Source organism: Tachyglossus aculeatus, chromosome Y4, assembly GCF_015852505.1.
Source record: "Tachyglossus aculeatus isolate mTacAcu1 chromosome Y4, mTacAcu1.pri, whole genome shotgun sequence".
NCBI classification, from domain to species: domain Eukaryota; kingdom Metazoa; phylum Chordata; class Mammalia; order Monotremata; family Tachyglossidae; genus Tachyglossus; species Tachyglossus aculeatus.
Genome location: NC_052096.1, coordinates 2,691,983 through 2,715,231, shown reverse-complemented (window position 1 = coordinate 2,715,231; position 23,249 = coordinate 2,691,983). Strand labels below are relative to the sequence as shown.

General features: G+C 56.5%; 3 protein-coding genes across 3 annotated transcripts; all 3 read left to right on the top strand.

The window, feature by feature from the left end:
* The first annotated feature begins 33 nt into the window (after positions 1-33).
* Positions 34-11,222, top strand: CTDNEP1 (CTD nuclear envelope phosphatase 1). Its single transcript, XM_038768730.1, is given in 9 exon segments — positions 34-175; positions 8,066-8,132; positions 9,664-9,761; positions 9,763-9,783; positions 9,912-9,983; positions 10,108-10,224; positions 10,321-10,432; positions 10,568-10,652; positions 11,074-11,222. Coding segments are annotated over 9 exon segments (735 nt in total). The 5' UTR covers positions 34-73; the 3' UTR covers positions 11,135-11,222.
* A 1,294-nt stretch (positions 11,223-12,516) lies between these two features.
* Positions 12,517-15,122, top strand: LOC119947133 (GABA type A receptor-associated protein). The gene is made up of 4 exons (XM_038768678.1): positions 12,517-12,723; positions 13,995-14,073; positions 14,149-14,267; positions 14,639-15,122. Exons 1-4 carry the CDS (start codon positions 12,634-12,636, stop codon positions 14,702-14,704), a joined length of 354 nt encoding a protein of 117 aa, XP_038624606.1. The 5' UTR covers positions 12,517-12,633; the 3' UTR covers positions 14,705-15,122.
* A 2,238-nt stretch (positions 15,123-17,360) lies between these two features.
* Positions 17,361-21,388, top strand: PHF23 (PHD finger protein 23). The gene is made up of 7 exons (XM_038768771.1): positions 17,361-17,414; positions 18,297-18,328; positions 18,478-18,570; positions 19,656-19,988; positions 20,040-20,374; positions 20,412-20,596; positions 20,853-21,388. Exons 1-7 carry the CDS (start codon positions 17,381-17,383, stop codon positions 21,065-21,067), a joined length of 1,227 nt encoding a protein of 408 aa, XP_038624699.1. The 5' UTR covers positions 17,361-17,380; the 3' UTR covers positions 21,068-21,388.
* The last annotated feature ends 1,861 nt before the right edge of the window (positions 21,389-23,249 follow it).

Here is a 23,249-nt window from a genome sequence, read left to right as displayed (position 1 = left end):
CCTCCCCGCCGTTGGGGGGCTGCCCCCCCCCCCCCACCGGCCCGCGGGGTCCCGGGGGACCGGCGGCGTCGGGATGATGCGGACCCAGTGTCTCCTGGGGCTGCGCACCTTCGTGGCCTTCGCCGCCAAGTTCTGGAGCTTCTGCCTCTACCTGCTAAGGCGGCAGGTCCGCACGGTAATAATCACATTAATGATGATAATGAGGGTGGCATTTATGAGGCGCTTACTACGTGCGAAGTGTGTGTGTGTATATGTATCTATGTTTGCACATATTTATTACTCTATTTGGGCGGGAGCCGATTGATTGCAATAATAATAATAATAACGGTGGCATTTAGGAAGCGCTTACTATGTGTGAAGTATGTGTGTGTCTAGTAGTATATGAAGCAGTATAAGTAGTACTGTATAAGTAGTGTATGTATCTATGTTTGCACGTATTTATTACTCTTATTTGGGCGGGAGCCGATTGATTGTAACAAGCATCATAATAACGGTGGCATTTAGGGAGCGCCTACTATGTGCGAAGTGTGTATGTGTATATGTGTGTCTATATTTGGACATATTTATTACTCTATTTGGGCGGGGGGCGAGTGATTGTAATCATCATCATCATAAGAACGGTGGCATTTATGAAGCGCTTACTCTGTGCGAAGTATGTGTGTGTGTATGTATGTATCTATGTTTGCACATATTTATTACTCTTATTTGGGCGGGAGCCGATTGATTGTAACAATCATCATAATAACGGTGGCATTTAGGAAGCGCTTACTATGTGCGAAGTGTGTATGTGTATATGTGTGTCTATATTTGGACATATTTATTACTCTATTTGGGCGGGGGGCGAGTGATTGTAATCATCATCATAAGAACGGTGGCATTTATGAAGCGCTTACTATGTGCGAAGTGTGTATGTGTATATGTGTATCTATATTTGGACATATTTATTACTCTATTTGGGCGGGGGGCGAGTGATTGTAATCATCATCATCATAAGAACGGTGGCATTTATGAAGCGCTTACTATGTGCGAAGTGTGTGTGTGTGTATGTATCTGTGTTTGCACATATTTATTACTCTATTTGGGCGGGAGCCGATTGATTGTAACAATCATCATAATAACGGTGGCATTTAGGAAGCGCTTACTCTGTGCGAAGTATGTGTGTGTATATGTGTATCTATGTGTGTACATATTTATTCCTCTATTTGGGCGGGGGGCGAGTGATTGTAATCATCATCATCATAAGAACGGTGGCATTTATGAAGCGCTTACTCTGTGCGAAGTATGTGTGTGTGTATGTATCTGTGTTTGCACATATTTATTACTCTGGGCGGGAGCCGATTGATTGTAATAATAATAATGGTGGCATTTATTAAGCGCTTACTATGTGCGAAGTGTGTGTGTGTATATGTGTATCTATATTTGGACATATTCCTCTATTTGGGCAGGGGGAGAGTGATTGTAATCATCATCATCATCAATCGTACTTATTGAGCGCTTACTATGTGCAGAGCACTGTACTAAGCGCTTGGGAAGTACAAATTGGCAACACATAGAGACAGTCCCTACCCAACAGTGGGCTCACAGTCTAAAAGGGGGAGACAGAGAACAAAACGAAACATACCAACAAAATAAAATAAGTAGGATAGATATGTACAAGTAAAATAAATAGAGTAATAAATATGTACAACCATATATACATATATACAGGTGCTGTGGGGAAGGGAAGGAGGTAAGATGGGGGGATGGAGAGGGGGACGAGGGGGAGAGGAAGGAAGGGGCTCGTAATCATCATCATCATAAGAACGGTGGCATTTATGAAGGGCTTACTCTGTGCGAAGTATGTGTGTGTGTGTATGTATCTATGTTTGCACATATTTATTACTCTGGGCGGGAGCCGATTGATTGTAGCAATAATAATAATAATGGTGGCATTTATTAAGCGCTTACTATGTGCGAAGTGTGTGTGTGTATATGTGTATCTATATTTGGACATATTTATTCCTCTATTTGGGCAGGGGGCGAGTGATTGTAATCATCATCATCATAAGAACGGTGGCATTTATGAAGCGCTTACTCTGTGCGAAGTATGTGTGTGTGTATATGTATCTATGTTTGCACATATTTATTACTCTGGGCGGGAGCCGATTGATTGTAACAATCATAATAATAACGGTGGCATTTATTAAGCGCTTACTATGTGCGAAGTGTGTGTGTGTATATGTGTATCTATATTTGGACATATTTATTCCTCTATTTGGGCAGGGGGCGAGTGATTGTAATCATCATCATCATAAGAACGGTGGCATTTATGAAGCGCTTACTATGTGCGAAGTGTGTGTGTGTGTATGTGTCTGTGTTTGCACATATTTATTACTCTATTTGGGCGGGGGGAGATTGATTGTAATAATCATCATCATAAGAACGGTGGCATTTATGAAGCGCTTACTCTGTGCGAAGTATGTGTGTGTGTGTATATGTATCTGTATATGTATCTATGTTTGCACATATTTATTACTCTATTTGGGCGGGAGCCGATTGATTGTAACAATCATAGTAATAACGGTGGCATTTATGAAGCGCTTACTATGTGCGAAGTGTGTGTGTGTATGTGTGTGTATATATATATAATCCCCTCTCCATCCCCCCCATCTTACTTCCTTCCCTTCCCCACAGCACCTGTATATATGTATGTATGTTTGTACATATCTATTACTCTATTTATTTATTTTATTTGTACATATCTATTCTATTTATTTTATTTTGTTAGTATGTTTGGTTTTGTTCTCTGTCTCCCCCTTTTAGACTGTGAGCCCACTGTTGGGTAGGGCCTGTCTCTATATGTTGCCAATTTGTACTTCCCAAGCGCTTAGTACAGTGCTCTGCACATAGTAAGCACTCAATAAATACGATTCATGATGATGATGATGATATATGTATCTATATTTGGACATATTTATTACTCTATTTGGACAGGGAGCAAGTGATTGTAATAATCATCATCATAAGAACGGTGGCATTTATGAAGCGCTTACTCTGTGTGAAGTATGTATGTGTGTATATGTATCTATGTTTGCACATATTTATTACTCTGGGCGGGAGCCGATTGATTGTAACAAGAATAATAATAATAACGGTGGCATTTATGAAGCGCTTACTATGTGTGAAGTATGTGTGTGTGTGTATATGTATTTGCACATATTTATTACTCTGGGCGGGAGCCGATTGATTGTAATAATCATAATAATAACGGTGGCATTTATGAAGCGCTTACTATGTGTGAAGTATGTGTGTGTATATGCGTATCTAAGTTTGTACATATTTATTACTCTGGGTGGGAGCCGATTGATTGTAATAATCATAATAATAACGGTGGCATTTGTGAAGCACTTACCATGTGCGAAGTATGTGTGTGTGTATAGGTTTCTATGTACATATTTATTACTCTATTTGGGCGGGGGGCGATTGATTGTAATAATCATCATAAGAACGGTGGCATTTATGAAGCGCTTACTATGTGCGAAGTATGTGTGTGTGTATATGTATCTATGTTTGTACATATTTATTACTCTATTTGGGCGGGAGCCGATTGTAATAATCATCATCATAAGAACGGTGGCATTTATGAAGCGCTTACTATGTGTGAAGTGTGTGTATGTATGTAACTATGTTTGCACGTATTTATTACTCTGGGCGGGAGCCGATTGATTGTAATAATCATAATAATACCGGTGGCATTTATTAAGCGCTTACTATGTGCGAAATATGTGTATGTGTTTGTACATATTTATTACTCTATTTATTTATTTATTTTCCTTGCACATACCCTATTTATTTTACTTTGTTAGTATGTTTGGTTTTCGTTCTCTGTCTCCCCCTTTTAGACTGTGAGCCCGCTGTTGGGTAGGGACTGTCTCTATAGGTTGCCAACTTGGACTTCCCAAGCGCCTAGTACGGTGCTTCGCACACAGTAAGCGCTCAATAAATACGATTGATTGATTGAAGCGCTGTTCTAAGCGCTGGGGAGGTGGCAAGGTGGTCAGGTACAGCAGGGAAGTAGTCCAGGCGTGGGTGGAAGGCTGTGAGCCCGCTGTTGGGTCGGGACCATCTCTCTGTGTCGCCAACTTGGGCTTCCCAAGCGCTTAGTACAGCGCTCTGCACACAGGAAGCGCTCAATAAATACCCCCTTTTAGACTGTGAGCCCACTGTTGGGTAGGGACTGTATATGTTGCCAACTTGGACTCCCCAAGCGCTTAGTACAGCGCTCTGCACACAGTAAGCGCTCAATAAATACCCCCTTTTAGACTGTGAGCCCACTGTTGGGTAGGGACTGTCTCTATATGTTGCCAACTTGGACTTCCCAAGCACTTAGTACAGTGCTCTGCACACAGTAAGCGCTCAACAAATACGATTGATTGATTGATTGATTGGAAGAGGCCGTTATCAGAGGAACCAGAGTCGGGGGAATCCTCATGGGGGGGCTTAGACCCCACTGGCTTGACGGGAAATGGTCGCTGGAGGAGAATAATAATAATAATGACGGCATTTAGTAAGCGTTTACTACGTGCGAAGTGCCGCTCTAAGCTCTGGGGAGGTTACAAGGTGATCAGGTTGTCCCAAGTCTGACCCATTTTGCAGATGAGGGAACTGAGGCCCAGAGAAGCGGCTCGCCCCAAGTCACACGGCTGACAGTTGGCGGAGCTGGGATTTGAACCCATGTGGCTCAGCGGAAAGAGCCCGGGCTTTGGAGTCAGAGGTCATGGGTTTGAATCCCGGATCTGCCAATTGTCAGCTGTGTGACTTGGGGCAAGTCACTTCACTTCTCTGGGCCTCAGTTACCTCATCTGTAAAATGGGGACTAAGACTGTGAGCACCATGTGGGACAACCTGATTGCCTTGTAACCTCCCCAGCGCTTAGAACAGTGCTTTGCACATAGTAAGCGCTTAATAAATGCCATTATTATTATTATTATTATTATTATGTGCAAAGCACTGCTCTAAGCGCTGGGGAGGTTACAAGGTGATTAGGTTGTCCCAAGTCTGTCCCATTTTCCAGATGAGGGAACTGAGGCCCAGAGAAGCGGCTCGCCCAAAGTCACACGGCTGACAGTTGGCGGAGCCGGAATTTGAACCCATAATCGTAATGATGGTATTTATTTAGCGCTTACTATGGGCAAAGCACTGTTCTAAGTGCTGGGGAGGTTATAAGGTGATCAGGTTGTCCCAAGTTGGGCTCAGTCTTCATCCCTATTTTACAGATGAGGGAACTGAGGCCCAGAGAAGTGGCTCGCCCAAAGTCACACGGCTGACAGTTGGCGGAGCCGGGATTTCAACCCATAATCATAATGATGGTATTAAGCGCTTACTATGTGCAAAGCACTGTTCTAAGCGCTGGGGAGGTTATAAGGTGATCAGGTTGTCCCAAGTGGGGCTCCGTCTTCATCCCCATTTTACAGATGAGGTAACCGAGGCCCAGAGAAGTGAAGTGACTTGCCCAAAGTCACACAGCCGACAGTTGGCCGAGCCGGGATTTGAATCCATGACCTCTGACTCCAAAGCCCGGGCTCTTTCCACCGAGCCGCGCTGCTTCTCTGCATCTGGAGAGGGCTCCAGCTTGGGGGGAGGCAGCGGGTCTACAAAGGGGTGGAAGGGGGGTGTGATGCGGAGCAGGAGTTTGGGGGGGATGGGGGTATCGGGGACTGCCTGTGGAGGTGGGGTGGCAGGGGGTTGTGACGTTGGACGGAGTATAATAGACCGGGAAAGGTGGGAAAATCTGCACGGGGGAGGCCTTAGAGCTAGGAGACCTGTGGAGGACCCCCCTCCCTGCCCCCTTGGCAAAACACCATCCCCACGGGAGCCTCCTTGGGTCTCCGAACGCCCGGGGGTCCGGGAAGTGAGGTTGCTGTGGGTCAGAATGTGGGGACGGTCTTCAGGGAGAAGTGAGGCCAACTGTTTTGGGGATGCTGAAGTTTGGGGAAGTCCTGAGGGAGGAGAGGGATTCCCCGTCTCCTCCCCCCGGAGGAACCGGGCCGGGAACACCCCTGAATTGGGTTGAGAAGGAGCCCGAGAGGTCCTGAGGATACTGGGATTGAATTTGGAGAGGGCCGTTCAAAAAGCGTTCCCCAGGGAGAACGGAAGTTCTGGTGGGGAGAAGTCTTCTAGGAGGAAGGGGATGGGGGGGGCCGGAGGGGTGCACTGGAGTCGGGGAGCGAAGGTTGAGGCCGATTGTTCATTCATTCAATCGTATTTATTGAGCGCTTACTGAGCGCTTGTCGGGAGCCTCGCTGCAGTGTTGGGGAGAACTTGGTGGGGGGGTCGGCTAGCGGAGAGGGGCGGCCCCGAGGCCCTAAAAATGAGCAGCCTGTGAATGTCCAGGGGTCCCGGTGGTGTCGGGGTCTCACCCCAGCTGACCTCAACTGGCCCAACCAGTTGTCTCAGACCAGCTGAGTTGCAGGAGCATAGAGGGGAGGGCACGGGTCGGGGGGCTCCCCACCACTCAGGCGGGGAGGGTGGGTGGGAGGCAGCCCGGCAGGACCGGAGGTTTCAGGAAGTGCCAGCAGGAAACCGAAAGCAGGCCGGGAGGGAGGGAGGAGGCGGCGGCGGCGGCCGTGGGAAGTCCTGGGGGCAAAGGCCTGACCTGAGACACCCTGGCCCGTCCACCCGGGGTGCGGCATTCTCCCCCCGCTCCCTTCCTGTCGAAGGGGCAGGGGACGGGGTCTGGCGGGCATCCCGGCCTGGAGGTTCCCACGGGGTGGACCGCACGAGGGTCGGTGCCCTCATGGGAGGGGGACGGGATGCTTGAGTCCCTGGAGGACCGGAGGGGTGAAGGGCAGGGCTCCGGTCCCAGGGTCTGTCGGCACCCACCTCCCAGATGCCCTCAAGGTGGCTGCCCCTCCCCGGGGTGCCCAACTTCCCGCTCCCCGGCCCAGGGCCGCACGAGCCGGGGAAGGGGCCAACCTGCTCCCTGCCCGCTGTCCTCCCCCCGGCCATCCCCCTCCCCATTGCCAAGGGCAGCTGCTCCAGGCATTCTCCGCATGCCCGGCATTCGCAGCCCCAGATAGCAGGAGCGGGATACCCGAGCGGCCTCCCTCCCCGGCCCGGGCCCCGGTCAGGTGACACGGAGACCAGCGGGAGGGCAGATGCCATTGGGAGCAGGGAACCGGATGGGAGGATGTTGCCAACTTGTACTTCCCAAGCGCTTAGTACAGCGCACAGCGCTCAAAAACAATTGAATGAATGAATGAGGATGGCTGGGCAGGAGCATAAGCTCCCTGTGGGTAGGGAACATATCTACCTACTCTATTGTTCTCTCCTAAGTGCTCAGTACAGTGCTCTGCGCAAAATACGGTGAATGGATTGATTGATTGGGGGCCTCTGGGTGGACGGGGACAGCCCTGGTCCTCCCCTCCCAAAGTCCAGCATGTGCTGGGGGGGGAGAGACCTGGGTTTGGGGGCCAGGGATGACTGTAGGATGCCTGGGGGTGAGGAGCTGAGCTGGGGGCTCTGGGGCAGGGTACGCGGGTCTGGGCGGGGAGAGGAGAGGCCAGTGCCTAGATGTCCGTGGGAGCCAGAGGGCAGGAGGCCCAAGCCGGGCCCAGCTTTGGCCTTTCTGGTGGCACGGATGGGACGTGCCCGGGCCCGGGGGGCTGGCGTTCTGGTGGGGGGGGGGTCCTCCAGCAGCTGCGTTGATGGCGGGGGCCCCGGGGGGGGTGGCAGGGTCCCGTGCAACCTGTGACTCAGCTCACAGAGACACAGGAGGACAGGTGGCTGGTTAAAATAGGCCCCCGGGCCTCGAGCCAGTGGAGCTCAGCTGACCGATCTGACCCCGGCCCACCTCTCCGGGACCCAGGTGTCGGCCCTCCCCGGCCCGCCACCTCCACTCTGGAACCGGGCGCCGTGCCCTCCGGCATCCGTGGTTTCCCCCTGACCCCGGCCAGTCGCCCCCATCGCCCCCGGGGCTCCGTCCGGCCGGTGCTAGGAGGATCTCCCCACGGGCAGCGTCACCGCGTCTCTGGGGAGGTGGGCTTTGCCGGCTGATTCCCTCGCTCTCTTCTTCCTCTCCTCCCAGGTGATCCAGTACCAGACTGTGCGTTATGATGTCCTCCCCCTGTCTCTCGTCTCCCGGAACCGGCTCGGTGAGGCCGCGGAAGCTGGGGACCCCAACTGGAGGGGTAGCGGCCGGGCTTCGGGTCACGGTTCAGCCTGTCACCCGATCGTGTCGGTCCCACCTTCGCAACCGCTCTAGAACCCACCCCTTCCTCTCCATCCAAACTACCACCACGCCGATCCAGGCGCTTCTCCTATCCGTCCCGGACTGGCACATCAGCCTCCTCGCTGACCACTCTGCCTCCCGTCTCTCCCCGCTCCAAGTCCTTACCTCCCTCTGCCGTCTGGTTCATTTTTCCGAAAAACCGTTCAGTCCACGTCTCTCCACTCAAGAACCTGCGGTGGTTGCTCCTCCACCTCCGCGTCACACAGCAACTCCTCACCATCGCCTCGCTGATTCCCTACTCCAGCCCAGCCCGCACACTTGGCTCTTCTAACTCCAGCCTACTCACTGTACCTCAATCTCATCTATCTTGTTGCCCTTCATCCTCTCTCTGGCCTGGAACTCTTCTCCCCTTTCATTTTCGCCAGACCACCGCTCTCCCCACGTAGAAAGCTCACCTCAAGTCATCATCATCATCATCGATCGTATTTATTGAGCGCTTACTGTGTGCAGAGCACTGTACTAAGCGCTTGGGAAGTACAAGTTGGCAACAAGCAGCCTCCCCAGGCCAATCCCTCATTTCTCCCGCACTGTTCGCCCTTCCTTCTGTGCCACCTGTGCACTTGGGCATGCACCCTTTAAGCACGTGATATTCACCCCAGCCACCCCCCGCAGCCCTTAGGTACCTATCCCTATCCTCGCCCATCTCCATTATCTGTGACTTATTTTAACGTCCTGTACCCTTTAAGCACTTGATATTCACCCCAGCCACCCCCCGCAGCCCTTAGGTACCTATCCCTATCCTCGCCCATCTCCATTATCTGTGACTTATTTTAACGTCCTGTACCCTTTAAGCACGTGATATTCACCCCAGCCACCCCCCGCAGCCCTTATGTACCTATCCCTATCCTCGCCCATCTCCATTATCTGTGACTTATTTTAACGTCCTGTACCCTTTAAGCACTTGATATTCACCCCAGCCACCCCCCGCAGCCCTTATGTACCTATCCCTATCCTCACCCATCTCCATTATCTGTGACTTATTTTAATGTCCTGTACCCTTTAAGCACTTGATATTCACCCCAGCCACCCCCCGCAGCCCTTAGGTACCTATCCCTATCCTCGCCCATCTCCATTATCTGTGACTTATTTTAACGGCCGTCTCCCCCTCTAGATCGTAAGGTCTTTTTAGGGCAGGGATCGTGTCCACCGGCTCTATTTTATTATCCTCTCCTAAGCGTTTAGTTCGGTGTGCCGCACGTAGCAAGCGTGTAATAAATACACCTGATCGATTGGGAGGGGGGCCGGGGTGTTGGAGGTGAGGGAGATTGGGGCCCAAGAGCCCCAGGACCCTCTGGCTTGCGGGGGTGGTGGGGCGTCCGTGCCCGTAGGCCCGGGAAGCGGCCGTAAGACATCTGGGTTCCCAGCGCCCAGACGCGTCTTCCGCTCGCTCCCAGGCCAGGTGAAGAGGAAGATCCTCGTGCTGGACCTGGACGAGACCCTGATCCACTCTCATCACGACGGGGTCCTGAGGCCCACGGTGCGGCCCGGCACGCCCCCCCGACTTCATCCTCAAGGTCCGAGGGCCCGCCCCGTCCCCACCCCTCCCGGGTTCACCCCGTCCTCCGTGAGCTGCCCCCCGAACCCCCCCCCCGGACCGGGCAGCGGGCGCCCCCGTCCCCTGAGCTCCCCCGTTCCCCCGCAGGTGGTGATAGACAAACACCCCGTCCGTTTTTTTGTACACAAGCGGCCCCACGTGGATTTCTTCTTAGAAGTGGTGAGTCGGAAGGGAGGGTACCAGCGGGGGCCGGGCGGGGGTGTGCGTGTCGGGGTGTCGTAGGGGTTCGGGAGCTGTGGAGAGCCCGAGGTGCCTCCTCTTCCCCCCCCCCCCCCCGCCGCAGGTGAGCCAGTGGTACGAGCTGGTGGTGTTTACGGCCAGCATGGAGATCTATGGGTCAGCGGTGGCCGACCGGCTGGACAACAGCCGCAGCATCCTCAAGAGGAGGTACTACAGACAGGTGAGCGGCGGGGAGGCCCGGCCGGGCCCGGGGGAATGACGACGACCGGGGTCTCGGGCGCTAACCGGCTTGGTCTGTGCCCCCGCCCCGTCCCAGCACTGCACTTTGGAGTTGGGCAGCTACATCAAGGACCTGTCCGTGGTCCACAGCGACCTCTCCAGTATCGTCATCCTGGACAACTCCCCAGGGGCCTACAGGAGTCACCCCGGTAGGGCGGAAGGAGGAGCCCGGGGCGGGGGGTGGGGGGGGGGGAGCGAGTGGGAAACGGCGTCGATGGACGGCGGGGGCCATCCCTGTCCTCGGGGATCTTCCACCGCCTGACCCCCCGCCCCGTCCCGACCAGACAACGCCATCCCCATCAAGTCCTGGTTCAGCGACCCCAGCGACACGGCGCTCCTGAACCTGCTCCCCATGCTCGACGCCCTCAGGTGAGCCGGGGCCCCGGGTGGCCCGGAGGCGGACGAGACCCAGCCCTCAACCTCGCTTCCCTGCTGAGAGCTCACCTCCTCCAGGAGGCCTTCCCAGACTGAGCCCCTTCCTTCCTCTCCCCCTCATCCCCCCTCTCCATCCCCCCATCTTACCTCCTTCCCTTCCCCACAGCACCTGTATATATGCTTGTACATATTTATTACTCTATTTTACTTGTGCATATCTATTCTATTTTGTTAGTATGTTTGGTTTTGTTCTCTGTCTCCCCCTTTTAGACTGTGAGCCCACTGTTGGGTAGGGACTGTCCCTATATGTTGCCAATTTGTACTTCCCAAGCGCTTAGTACAGTGCTCTGCACCTAGTAAGTGCTCAATAAATATGATTGATTGATTGATTTCCTTGCGTCTTCCCCGTCCCCAGGTTCACCGCCGACGTCCGCTCCGTCCTGAGCCGGAACCTACACCAGCACCGACTGTGGTGACGGACGCCCCCCCCCGCCCCCTCGGCCCTCGGCGGGCTCCGCTCCGACTGACGAGAAGCGGGGGGAGACGGCGCAGTCCGGCCCGACCCTCTCCCGCTCGGACTCTTAGCGGGAGAGAAGGAGGCGTCGCGGGCCCGCCGGTCCCCCCTCGTCGTCATCGCCGCCGTCGGACTGCGGACACTGGCGCCCCGGCCTTCCCCGGCGGGGCTGGGGGGATCTCGGGGTGGTAGCCCCGGGGGCCTCCGTGGGGGCCCCCCGAGAACAGACGGCGGGGAGCGGCGGCGAGGGGGGCTGGGGGGGGGGGCGAAACGGTGGTCACGGGGAGCCAACGGGGCCCATTGTGGTTTGAATTTTCTTTTCTTTTCGTTGTTCTTTTTTTTAAAAAAAAAAAAACTCTTGTACAAAGCAGTCCTTGGCGCCTCAGTTTCCCTTTCGGGCGGTAGGTGAGGACCCCGCTAACTAGGCATGCCCCTCCTTCCCTCGGACTCTGTGTGTGCTTCCCAAGCGCTTAGTACAGTGCCCTGCACGCAGGAAGCGCTCAATAAATACGACTGATGATGATGATCATCATCAATCGTATTGAGCGCTTACTATGTGCAGAGCACTGTACTAAGCGCTTGGGAAGTCCAAATTGGCAACATATAGAGACAGTCCCTACGCAACAGTGGGCTCACAGTCTCATCATCATCGATCGTATTTATTGAGCGCTTACTATGTGCAGAGCACTGGACTAAGCGCTTGGGAAGTGCAAATTGGCAACATCTAGAGACAGTCCCTACCCAACGGCGGGCTCACAGTCTCATCATCATCAATTGTATTTATTGAGCGCTTACTATGTGCAGAGCACTGTACTGAGCGCTTGGGAAGTACAAACTGGCAACATAGAGAGACAGTCCCTACCCAACAGTGGGCTCACAGTCTCATCATCATCAATCGTATTTATTGAGCGCTTACTATGTGCAGAGCAGTGTACTGAGCGCTTGGGAAGTACAAATTGGCAACATATAGAGACAGTCCCTACCCACAGTCTAAAAGGGGGAGACAGAGAACAAAACCAAACATACTAACAAAATAAAATAAATAGAATAGATATGTACAAGTAAAATAAATGATGAGGCAGGCAGGCAGGCAGGAAGCCATCCCGGCGGAGGTGGGCGGCGGTTTCCCTCACAGCCGCCGCGCATGCGCGGCCCGGAGGCCGGATCTACTTCGCCCCTCACGTGACGGGGGCCGTCGTCACGTGATTGTGGCGGGGACGCCACCTCAAGCGTGTCCCTCCGCGGTGACGTCTTCAACCCGCCCCTGCCGTAGCGGCCGGCTTCGTGAATCGCCGTTGGCGTCGGCGTCCCCCCTCTCCGCCCCCGGGCGGTGACGTCAGCGCCGTACGCCGGCGGCGCAAGAAAGGGGGAAGGTGGTAGGGGGAGTGGCGCAGCCGCGGCACCGGAGATCGCTCCGCACCCTCCGTCCGCCCCCGGTCCCTCCGCGCCGTCCCCGGGAGGATGAAGTTCGTCTACAAGGAGGAGCACCCGTTCGAGAAGCGCCGCTCCGAGGGCGAGAAGATCCGCAAGAAATACCCGGATCGGGTCCCGGTGAGGGCGGGGGCCTCCCCGGGGGGCCAGGCCTGCTGAGGATGGAGGGCCCGCATATTTACGAGGCGTCACCCGGGTTTAGCAACCGCAGCACCTGTATATCTATTTGTACAGATTTAATAACGTTGGAGTTTTTAAACTGGGAGCCCACCGTTGGGCAGGGACTGTCATCATCATCATCATCAATCGTCAATCGTATTTATTGATCGCTTACTATGCGCAGAGCACTGGACTAATCGCTTGGGAAGTCCAAATCGGCAACATCTGGAGACAGTCTATTTTATTTTGTTAGTACGTTTGGTTTCGTTCTCTGTCTCCCCCTTTTCGACTGTGAGCCCGCTGTTGGGTAGGGACTGTCTCTACATGTTGCCGATTTGTACATCCCAAGCGCTTAGTACAGTGCTCTGCACATAGCGCTCAATAAATACGATTGATGATGATCTAGAGACGGTCCCTCCCCAACAGCGGGCTCACAGTCTAAAAGGGGGACAGAGAACAAAACCAAAACATACTAACAAAATAAAATAAATAGAATAGATATGGACAAGCAAAATAAATAGAGTGATATGTCTCTATATGTTGCCAATTTGTACTTCCCAAGCGCTTCGTCCAGGGCTCTGCACACAGTAGGCGCTCCATAAATACGATTGATGATGGTATTTGTTAAGCGCTTGCTATGGGCCAAGCACCGTTCCAAGCGCTGGGGGAGATACAAGGTGATCAGGTTGTCCCACGAGGGGCTCACGGTCTTCACCCCCGTTTTACAGATGAGGGAACTGAGGCCCAGTGAAGTGACTTGACCAGAGTCACCCAGCTGACAAGTGGCGGAGCTGGGATTTGAACCCACGGCCTCTGACTCCAAAGCCCGGGCTCTTTCCACTGAGCCACGCTGAGTCCCCAAGGCCCGGATAGGATATTTATTATTCTATTTATATATTTTACTTGTACATACCTATTCTGTTTATTTTATTTTGTTAGTGTGTTTGGTGTTGTGCTCTGGCTCCCCCTTTTAGACTGCGAGCCCACTGTTGGGGAGGGACCGGCTCTAGATGTTGCCAACTTGGGCTTCCCAAGCGCTTAGTACAGGGCTCTGCGCACAGTAAGCGCTCAATAGATACGATTGATTGATTGATTGACCCCGGGAGCCGTCGTTGTCCCCCGGGGCCAGGACAACGAGGTCCCGGGAGAGGAACGAGGGCCAGGACTGGCGGGAATGGCGGGAGTTGAGGACCCGCCGTCCAATTGCCCTGTGCCACCCCACCTTTCTCCAGGTGATCGTAGAGAAGGCGCCCAAGGCCCGGATAGGAGATTTGGACAAGAAGAAATACCTGGTGCCCTCGGACCTCACAGGTACTGCCCCTAGACGGGGGACGGGGAGGGACCCCGGGCCACCCCACTGACCTCTGACCTCTCCCTCCCTCCCAGTCGGCCAATTCTACTTCTTGATCCGGAAGCGAATCCACTTGCGGGCCGAAGACGCCCTCTTCTTCTTTGTCAACAACGTCATCCCCCCGACCAGCGCTACCATGGGCCAGCTTTATCAGGTAAAGTCCGTCCGAGGACAGCTGACCCCCTCCCCGGCCCCCACGGGCTTGACGGGAACTGTAGTAGGCCACGGTGGGCGGCGGCAGGGGCCTGTGTGTTGTCCGGGCTGAGGAGGGACCACCCGGCTGCTGTCTCTATATGTTTCCAACTTGTACTTCCCAAGCGCTTAGTACAGTGCTCTGCACACAGTAAGCGTCCAATAAATATGATGATGATGATGGCTCCCCGCAACGCTTGGGGCGGCCGGCACCGTGAGCTGCGACCCTCAACCTGTGTGGAGTCGGACGCCGGGTCCGGTGGGGCGGGGGGTGTCTGGTGGGGGGTACCCGGGCACCCCCGCCCCTCACCTGCCCGTCCCCTCCCGCTCCAGGAACATCACGAGGAAGACTTCTTTCTATACATCGCCTACAGCGACGAGAGCGTCTACGGTCTGTGAAGATGCCCTCCGCCAGAGCGCGAATCCCCCCCACTCCCTCCATCCCCCCCGCCCCCCCAAACCTGGAAACAAGCACCACCGACCAATCCGGGACCCGCACTTGGCTATGTTTTAAAAAAGCCCCCGGCTCGGAGGGCCACGGCCCCCTCTCTCTCCTTCCCGCCGCTCCGCTCCGTCTCTTCTGTCTTTTTGGTTGTTTGAGTTTCCTTCTGTCCGTCTCCCCCGTGGTCGTTTTGGTTTCTGTCCTCTCCCACCCCGCGACCCCCCTTCCTGTTGGTTCATCGAAGGGTCCGTCCCCTCCTTCCCCTCTCCTCCCCTCTCTTCCCTCCCCTATCCTCCTCCCCAGCCGCTGGCGATGGAAGGGCCGTGGGAGGGGGAAGGGGCACCAATAAAATGGAGAATGCTGAGCTGCTCTAAACCGGCCTCCTTCTCTGGCAGGGGTGGTCGGGTGGCAGAGGCGAAGGGGGGTGGTGCTTGTGGAAGAGGGGGCTTCCCGACCCCCCGCCCCGTCAGCCGGTCAGTCGTGTTTACCAACTCTGTCGTCTTCTCCCAAGTGCTTAGTCCAGTGCTCCGCACCCGGTAAGCGCTCAATAAATACGATGGATTGCTAGCGAAAAAGAGGGAGGCGAACCGGGTACCGTCTCCCCTCATCAGTCTATTATTTTGACCAACTCTGTTGTACTGTTCCCAAGTACTTAATCCGCTGCTGTGCACACAGTAAGTGCTCAATGCAATTAATTGATAGCCAGTGAAAATGAGGGAGGCTACCTTTGGGGCGAACCGGGCTCTGTCTCCCCTCTCGTCCGAGTATTCTAGGTCTCTGTGAGAAGGGACGGGCATTTTCTCCTTGCCTCCTTTTAGACCTCCAACGTTTCTGGGCCAATGATTTGGAGACCCGTGACCTCCGCCAGTTGTCAGCTGTGTGACTTTGGGCAAGTCACTTAACTTCTCCGTGCCTCGGTTCCCTCGTCTGTAAAATGGGGATTAAGACGGTGAGACAACCTGATCACCTTGTAACCTCCCCGGAGCTTAATCAATCAATCGTATTTATTGAGCGCTTACTGTGTGCAGAGCACTGCACTAAGCGCTTGGGAAGTCCAAGTTGGCAACATAGAGAGACGGTCCCTACCCAACAGCGGGCTCACAGTCTAGAAGGGAGAGAACGGTGCTTTGCACGTAGTAAGTGCTTAGTAAATAAATCAATCGTATTTATTGAGTGCTTACTGTGCAGAGCGCTGTACTAAGCGCTTGGGTTAGTAAATCAATCAATCAATTGTATTTATTGAGCGCTTACTGTGTGCAGAGCACTGCACGAAGCGCTTGGGAAGTCCAAGTTGGCAACATATGGAGACGGTCCCTACTCAACAGTGGGCTCATAGTCTAGAAGGGAGAGAATGGTGCTTTGCACATAGTGCTTAGTAAATCAATCAATTGTATTTATTGAGCGCTTACTGTGTGCAGAGCGCTGTACTAAGCACTGGGGAAGTCCAAGTTGGCAACATACAGAGATGGTCCCTACTTAACAGCGGGCTCACAGTCTAGAAGGGAGAGAACGTTGCTTTGCACATAGTAAGTGCTTAGTAAATGCCATCATTATTATTATTATGGATTAAGCGCTTAGTAGAGTGCTCTGCACACAGTAAGCGCTCAATAAATATGATTGATTGATTGACAGATGTTGCCAACTTGTACTTCCCAAAAGCTTAGTACAGTGCTCTGCACAGAGTAAGCGCTCAATAAATACGATTGATTGATTGATAGACAGATGTTGCCAACTTGGACTTCCCAAGCGCTTAGTCCAGTGCTCTGCACACAGTAAGCGCTCAATAAATACGATTGATTGATGATTGACAGACAGACGTTGCCAACTTAAATATTCAATAAATATGATTGATGGATTTCCCCCGGCCCTGGGGGGGAAGCCGAGACTGTACCCCGAGAGGGGACGTCGAGAGCCGGGTGGGGGCAGGGCGAGGGGCCGCCGCCCACCCCCCGACCGGCCGGGGGAGTGACACGTGGCCCGGGGCAGTCCCGGAGAGGCGGCCGGAAGAACTACAGTTCCCAGGAGCCCCCGCTCCGGGCCAACGGAAGGGCCCAGTCCGTCCGTCCCGTCCCCCCACCATGGACGGGGCCGGGATCGGGACGGCCGGAAGTCGCCCTCTGGTCCGGCTCGCCCGGCCTACATTTCCCGGCAAGCCTCGCGCGCCCTCCCCCCTGTCCCCGGGGAGACGGTAGGAGGTGTCCGTCTGGGGTGGGGGGGGGCCGCCGTTGGGCCGTGCGCATGCGCGGGAGCGGTGCCCGCCGGGAGTTGTAGTTCGGCGGTCCCCGGCCGCCGGGCTCCCACCAGGGGGGTCGGAACTACACCCCCCGTGGTGCCTTGCGCGGCGGAGGGGGGAGGAGGGGGAGGGGGAGGAGCGGGCGGCCGGCGGGGAGGAGGGGGAGGCGGCCCGGGAGTGCGGGCGGAGCAGGCAGCGGGAGGGAGAGAGAGAGAGAGAGCGGAGAGAGAGAGAGAGCGGAGAGAGGGAGGGAAAAAGGAGGCAGAGCTGGGACCGGGCCGGGCTCGGAGCCCGCGCTAACGGGGGAGCCGCCGCACCGGCACCGGCACCGGGGCCGGGACCGGGACCCCCCCGGGCCGGGGGCGGGGGGCGGGGGGGCCGGGAGGGGGCGGCGGCGGCGATGCTGGAGGCCATGGCGGAGCCCAGCCCCGAAGGTGAGACCGGGGGACCGGGGGACCGGGGGGCAGGCGCGCGCGGGGCGGCGGCGGCGGGAGGGGAGGGCGAGAAAAAAGAGCCCCGGGGGGCGGCCGGGACCGGACTTGGCGGGCCGGGGACCGGGGGAGCCCCGGCCTGGGCGCCGGAGAGGTGGCGGAGCGGGCACGGGCACCGGGACACCGGGACTTGGGGGACCGGAGACCGGAGAGGGGGAGGGGAGGGGAGCGGGGCGGCCCGGGGGCGCTGCGGGGGGGGGAGGGGGGGGACACACACCGGGGGCGGCTCTGTGTGTGTCCGTGTGTGTGCGCGGGGGGGGGGCTGCCGGGGGGGAGAAGCAGCCTCCGGCGGGGGAGGGAGCGGAGCGGGGGGCAGGGAGGGGCCGCCAGGGGGGAGTTTCCGCGGGGTTGGGGGGTGGGGGTGTGTGTGTGTGTGTGTGTGTGTGACCGGGACCCCCCGGAGCCAGCCCCCCCCCGGGGCTATGGGGGTGGGGGGCGGCAGGCGGCGGAGCGCGCTTTAACGAGCCTCGCGGACAACGCGGCTGAACGGCCGGCCGCCTGTCCGTCCGTCCGTCCGTCCGCCGGGGGAAACTGAGGAAGGGGCGGGGGCGCGCGGGCTGGGGCGTCTGCATCCGGGCCGGTGGGTCCGGGGGCCCCCGCTGCGTTTGCACCTTGGGGTTGGGGCTGCGCGGCTGCCGGGAGCGGGACGGCGGGGGGGGGGGGGGGGGGGGGGGGGGAGCGGAGAGGTCGGGGCGGGGGGAGGGGGCGGGGCGGAGCGGGGACCGGGAGGGGAGGGGGGCGGGGAGACCCGGCTCCGCCCCTCGGGGCGGGGCCCGGGGCCCGGTTCCCCCCGCCCCTGACGCGCCCGTTTTTCCGGTCCCGCAGATCCGCCTCCCACCCTGAAGCCGGAGACCCAGGTGAGAGCGCAGACCCCAGACCCGGCGGGGTCCCGAACGTCAATCAATCAATCAATCAATCGTATCGACTGAGCGCTTACTGTGTTGTGCAGAGCACTGCGCTAAGCGTCCTGACCCCGTGTCTCTTTCTGTCTCGCCCCCTTTCCCAGCCCCCCGAGAAGCGGCGTCGCACCATCGAGGATTTCAATAAGTTCTGCAGCTTCGTGCTGGCTTACGCCGGCTACATCCCCCCCACCAAAGAGGTCAGTGCCGGGGGGCAGAAGGGGCTGGCATCGACCCCCCCCCCGTCCCCTCGGGCGGAGGAGGAACGGGGGTGACGGTGGGCTGGCACGATCGGTGGCATCTACCGAGCGCTTGGAGTGTGCGGAGCACTGGACTGAATGCTCTGGAGAGAGCGAGGGAGGTGGCGGTCACAACCCCTGACCTCGAAAAGCTTCCAATCTAGCACGGCGGAGGGGTCACGGGGGTCGGGGGGAGCGAATCTGGGAGCGTTGGCGGAAAAGGGGGCTCGTAGACGGTCACCCAGCCGTGGGGAGGCTCCTGGGATCTCGGTAGATCGAGAGGATTCACGGACACCCGTCTGTGTGCGTAGCGCTGTATTAAACCGTATTTTTAGACTGTGAGCCCGCTGTTGGGTAGGGACTGTCTCTATATGTTGCCAGTTTGTACTTCCCAAGCGCTTAGTGCAGTGCTCTGCACACAGTAAGCGCTCAATAAATACAATCGAGGATGATTAAACGCCTGGTCAAGTGTGAGAGAGAGGTTTGATAGTGGGTCTAGAAGCGCACAGGATGAACGCCCTCGATTGATCGCGCTGGATCAGATGGGGATCTTTTAGACTGTGAGTCCACTGTTGGGAAGGGACTGTATATGTTGTCAGTTTGTACTTCCCAAGCGCTTAGTGCAGTGCTCTGCACATAGTAAGCGCTCAATAAATACAATTGAGGATGATTAAACGCCTGGTCAAGTGTGAGAGAGAGGTTTGATAGGGGGTCTAGAAGCGCACAGGATGAACGCCCTCGATTGATCGCACTGGATCGGATGGGGATCTTCTAGACTGTGAGCCCACTGCTGGGTAGGGGCCGTCTCTCTATGTTGCCAACTTGGACTTCCCAAGCGCCTAGTACAGTGCTCTGCACGCAGCGCTCAATAAATACGATTGAATGAATGGGGGTTTTTAGAGAGGGGGCTTTCGGAGGGTTGCCGCGGGCGAGGGGTGTCCGGAGGGTTCGCGGGGCTGTCTGAACGGCCCGTTGGGGACACGGCGGGTCAAGGGGGCCCAGGGTCAGGGGGTGACCCCCCGATCTCCGGTCCCCTTCCCCCCCAGGAGAGCGAATGGCCGGCCTCGGGCCCCAGCTCGCCCCTGCGGGCGGAGAGCGCGGCCGACAGCGACGGCTGGGACTCGGCCCCCTCGGACCTGCGCACCATCCAGACCTTCGTCAAGAAGGCCAAGTCCTCCAAGAAGCGGGCGGCGGCCGCGGCCGCCATAACCGGGAGCTGCCCGCCGCCTTTCCCCCGCCTCCCCCCGGACAGTGCCACCCTCCTAGAGAAGATGAAACTCAAGGATTCCCTGTTTGACCTCGACCGGCCCAAGCCCGTCCCCGCGGCCCCGGGGGGCGGCCCGGCGGCGGCGGCGGCGCCCCCGCCACCGCCCCGTCCCGCCCTCCCACCCCCCGGCGGCCTCCCCGCCGACCCCCAGCTGCAGCTGCAGCCGCAGCCGCCGCTGCCGCCCCCGCAGCAGCAGCAGCAGCAGCAGCAGCAGCGCAAGAAGGACCGCAAGACTCGCAAGCTGGGCCTGGGGGCCGCCTTCGGCGTCCCCCGGCGGGCCCGGCCGGCCGGAGACGGGGAGAAACGCTCCCGGATCAAGAAGAGCAAGAAGCGGAAGTTGAAAAAAGCCGAGCGGGGGGAGCGGCCCCCGCCCCCGGGCCCACCCCGGGCCCCAGCCAGCGACACGGACTCGGAGGAGGAGGAGGAGGAGGAGGAGGACGAGGAGGAGGATGAGGAGGAGGACGAGGAGGAGGCGGCGGCGGCCGCGGCCGGGGGCGGGCCTGCCGGGGCGGCGGAGGCGGTCACCGCCCCCCCCCCCCCCGCCCCCGCCCCCCCCCCCGGTCCCCGAGGCCCCCCGGCCCCCCGCCTCCGAGGGCCCGGCCCCCGCGGACGGCGGGGAGGTCAAGGAGAGCAGGAGCACGGAGACCAGCCAGGACGGAGACGGCAGCTCCAGCGAGGGTGAGATGCGGGTCATGGACGAGGACATCATGGTGGAGTCAGGTGAGGGAGCCCACATCTCTTCTCTCCCCACCCCACTCCTGTCTCCACCCCGGGACGCGACGGCCTTCTAGACTGTTGGATAGGGACCGTCTCTCTATGTTGCCGACTTGGACTTCCCAAGCGCTTAGTCCAGCGCTGTGCACACAGCAAGCGCTCAATAAATACGATTGAATGAATGAGCGAGCGGGCAGGGGGCCAGAAGGCCCGGGCCCGCGGCGATGACCGTTACCACCCTCCTCCTCCTCTTCCTCCGCAGGGGACGACTCGTGGGACCTGATCACGTGTTACTGCCAGAAGCCCTTCGCGGGGCGGCCCATGATCGAGTGCAGCCTGTGCGGCACTTGGATCCACCTCTCCTGCGCCAAGATCAAGAAGACCAACGTCCCCGACATCTTCTACTGCCAGAAGTGCAAGGAGCTGCGGCCCGAGGCGCGCCGGGCGGGGGGCCCCCCGAAACCCGTGGAGCCCTAGGTGGGCTCCGGCAGCCCCTCCAACGGACTCTCTGCCGCTCCCCCTTCGGACCTCGGCTCCCCTCCCCTCGACGCGCACGCCAGGCGTCCTCTGAAAGCCGGAGCGGGTGAGGGGGCAGGGGGACGCCAGGTTTCCCGGTTCCCCCGCTCCCCACCCCCCCCAAAAGAACCCCTAGGGAGGCTAGGAGGGTCCGGCCCGGTCCCGCCCTCCGTAAAACTCTAGTGTATATAACCCCCCCCCCCCAAAATCCCGTTTTAGTCTCCCTAGACCGCCCGCCCCTCTCCCGTTCTCTTTCTTTTCCAGAACCTCCATTTTGCCATGGTGGGGGTGGGGGGAAGGTGGGCTGGGGGGGAGGAAAGGGAAGGGGGTAGGGGGAGAATCTGCAAAGAGGAGGGGTGTGAAGTGCCTCCCCTCCCCACCTTGTTTTAATAATATTGGACGGCTGATTGTACAGAGCAGCGGATGTAAATAAAACTGAGTGGGATCTTTTGTGTTTCTAACCCCGTGTGCCTGGCCTCTGCTTTTGGATGGGTTGGCGGGGGGAGGGGGGTGGTGTTTGTGCCCCCCCAAAGGACAAAGGCTGGGCACCGAGCCCCGCCTCCGGATGAGCGCTTAATCAATCCATCAATCGTATTTATTGAGCACTTACTGTGTGCAGAGCACTGTACGAAGCGCTTGGGAAGTACAAGCTGGCAACATATAAAGACAGTCCCTACCCAACAGCGGGCTCACAGTCTAGAAGGGGGAGACAGAGAACAAAACCAAACATACTAACAAAATAAAATGAATAGGTACAAGTAAAATAGAGTAATAAATATGTACAAACATATATACTTTTAGACTGAGCCCGCTCTTTTAGACTGTGAGCCCACTGTTGGGTAGGGACTGTCTCTGTATGTTGCCAACTTGTACTTCCCACGCGCTTAGTCCAGTGCTCTGCACACAGTAGGTGCTCAATAAATATGATTGATTGATATATACAGGTATGGAGGTATCCATACAGATATGGAGAAGCAGTGTGGCTCAGTGGAAAGAGCCCGGGCTTTGGAGTCAGAGGTCATGGATTTGAATCCCAGCTCCGCCACTTGTCAGCTGTGTGACTTTGGGCAAGTCATTTCACTTCTCTGCGCCTCAGTTCCCTCATCTGTAAAATGGAGATTAAGACTGTGAGCCCCGCGATGGACAACCTGATCAGCTTGTCGCCTCCCCAGCGCTGAGAACGGTGCTTTGCACAGAGTAAGTGCTTAATAAATGCCATTATTAATAAGTCACTTCACTTCTCTACACCTCAGTGACCTCATCTGTAAAATGGAGATTAAGACTGTGAGCCCCGGGGGACAACCTGATCCCCTTGTCACCTCCCCAGCGCTTAGAACGGTGCTTTGCACAGAGTAAGTGCTTAATAAATGCCATTATTCATTAATTAAGTCACTTCACTTCTCTGCGCCTCAGTGACCTCATCTGTAAAATAGAGATTAAGACTATGAGCCCCCCGGGGGGACAACCTGATCACCTTGTCACCTCCCCAGCGCTTAGAACGGTGCTTTGCACATAGTAAGCGCTTAATAAATGCTATCATTATTATTATTAATCGTATTTATTGAGCGCTTACCGTGTGCAGAGCACTGTACTAAGCGCTTGGGAAGTCCAAGTTGGTAACATCTAGAGACAGTCCCTACCCAACAGTGGGCTCACAGTCTAAAAGGGGGAGACAGAGAACAAATCCCCCCCCTTACCTCCTTCCCCTCCCCACAGCCCCTGTATATCTGTATAGATGTTTGTACGTATTTATCACTCTATTTTATTTGTACATATTTATTCCATTTATTTTATCTTGTTAATACGTTTTGTTTTGTCGTCCGTCTCCCCCTTCTAGCCTGTGAGCCCGCTGTTGGGTAGGGGCCTTCTCTCTATGTTGCCAACTTGGACTTCCCAAGCGCTTAGTCCAGTGCTCTGCACACAGTAAGCGCTCAATAAATACGATTGATGATGATGATGTGAGCCTGCTGTTGGGTAGGGACCGCCTATGTTGCCAACTTGGACTTCCCAAGCGCTTACTACAGTGCTCCGCACACAGTAAGCGCTCAATAAATACGATTGATGATGATGATGATGATGTGAGCCCGCTGTTGGGTAGGGACCGCCTATGTTGCCAACTTGGACTTCCCAAGCGCTTACTACA

Coding starts and splice junctions, on each gene's coding strand:
- LOC119947133 (XM_038768678.1), top strand. CDS start 12,634: ATGAAGTTCGTCTACAAGGAGGAGCACCCGTTCGAGAAGCGCCGCTCC. Junction 12,724..13,994: donor AATACCCGGATCGGGTCCCG/GTGAGGGCGGGG, acceptor ACCTTTCTCCAG/GTGATCGTAGAGAAGGCGCC. Junction 14,074..14,148: donor GGTGCCCTCGGACCTCACAG/GTACTGCCCCTA, acceptor CCTCCCTCCCAG/TCGGCCAATTCTACTTCTTG.
- PHF23 (XM_038768771.1), top strand. CDS start 17,381: ATGCTGGAGGCCATGGCGGAGCCCAGCCCCGAAG. Junction 18,329..18,477: donor CCCTGAAGCCGGAGACCCAG/GTGAGAGCGCAG, acceptor CCCCTTTCCCAG/CCCCCCGAGAAGCGGCGTCG. Junction 20,375..20,411: donor GCGGCCGCGGCCGGGGGCGG/GCCTGCCGGGGC, acceptor ACCGCCCCCCCC/CCCCCCGCCCCCGCCCCCCC.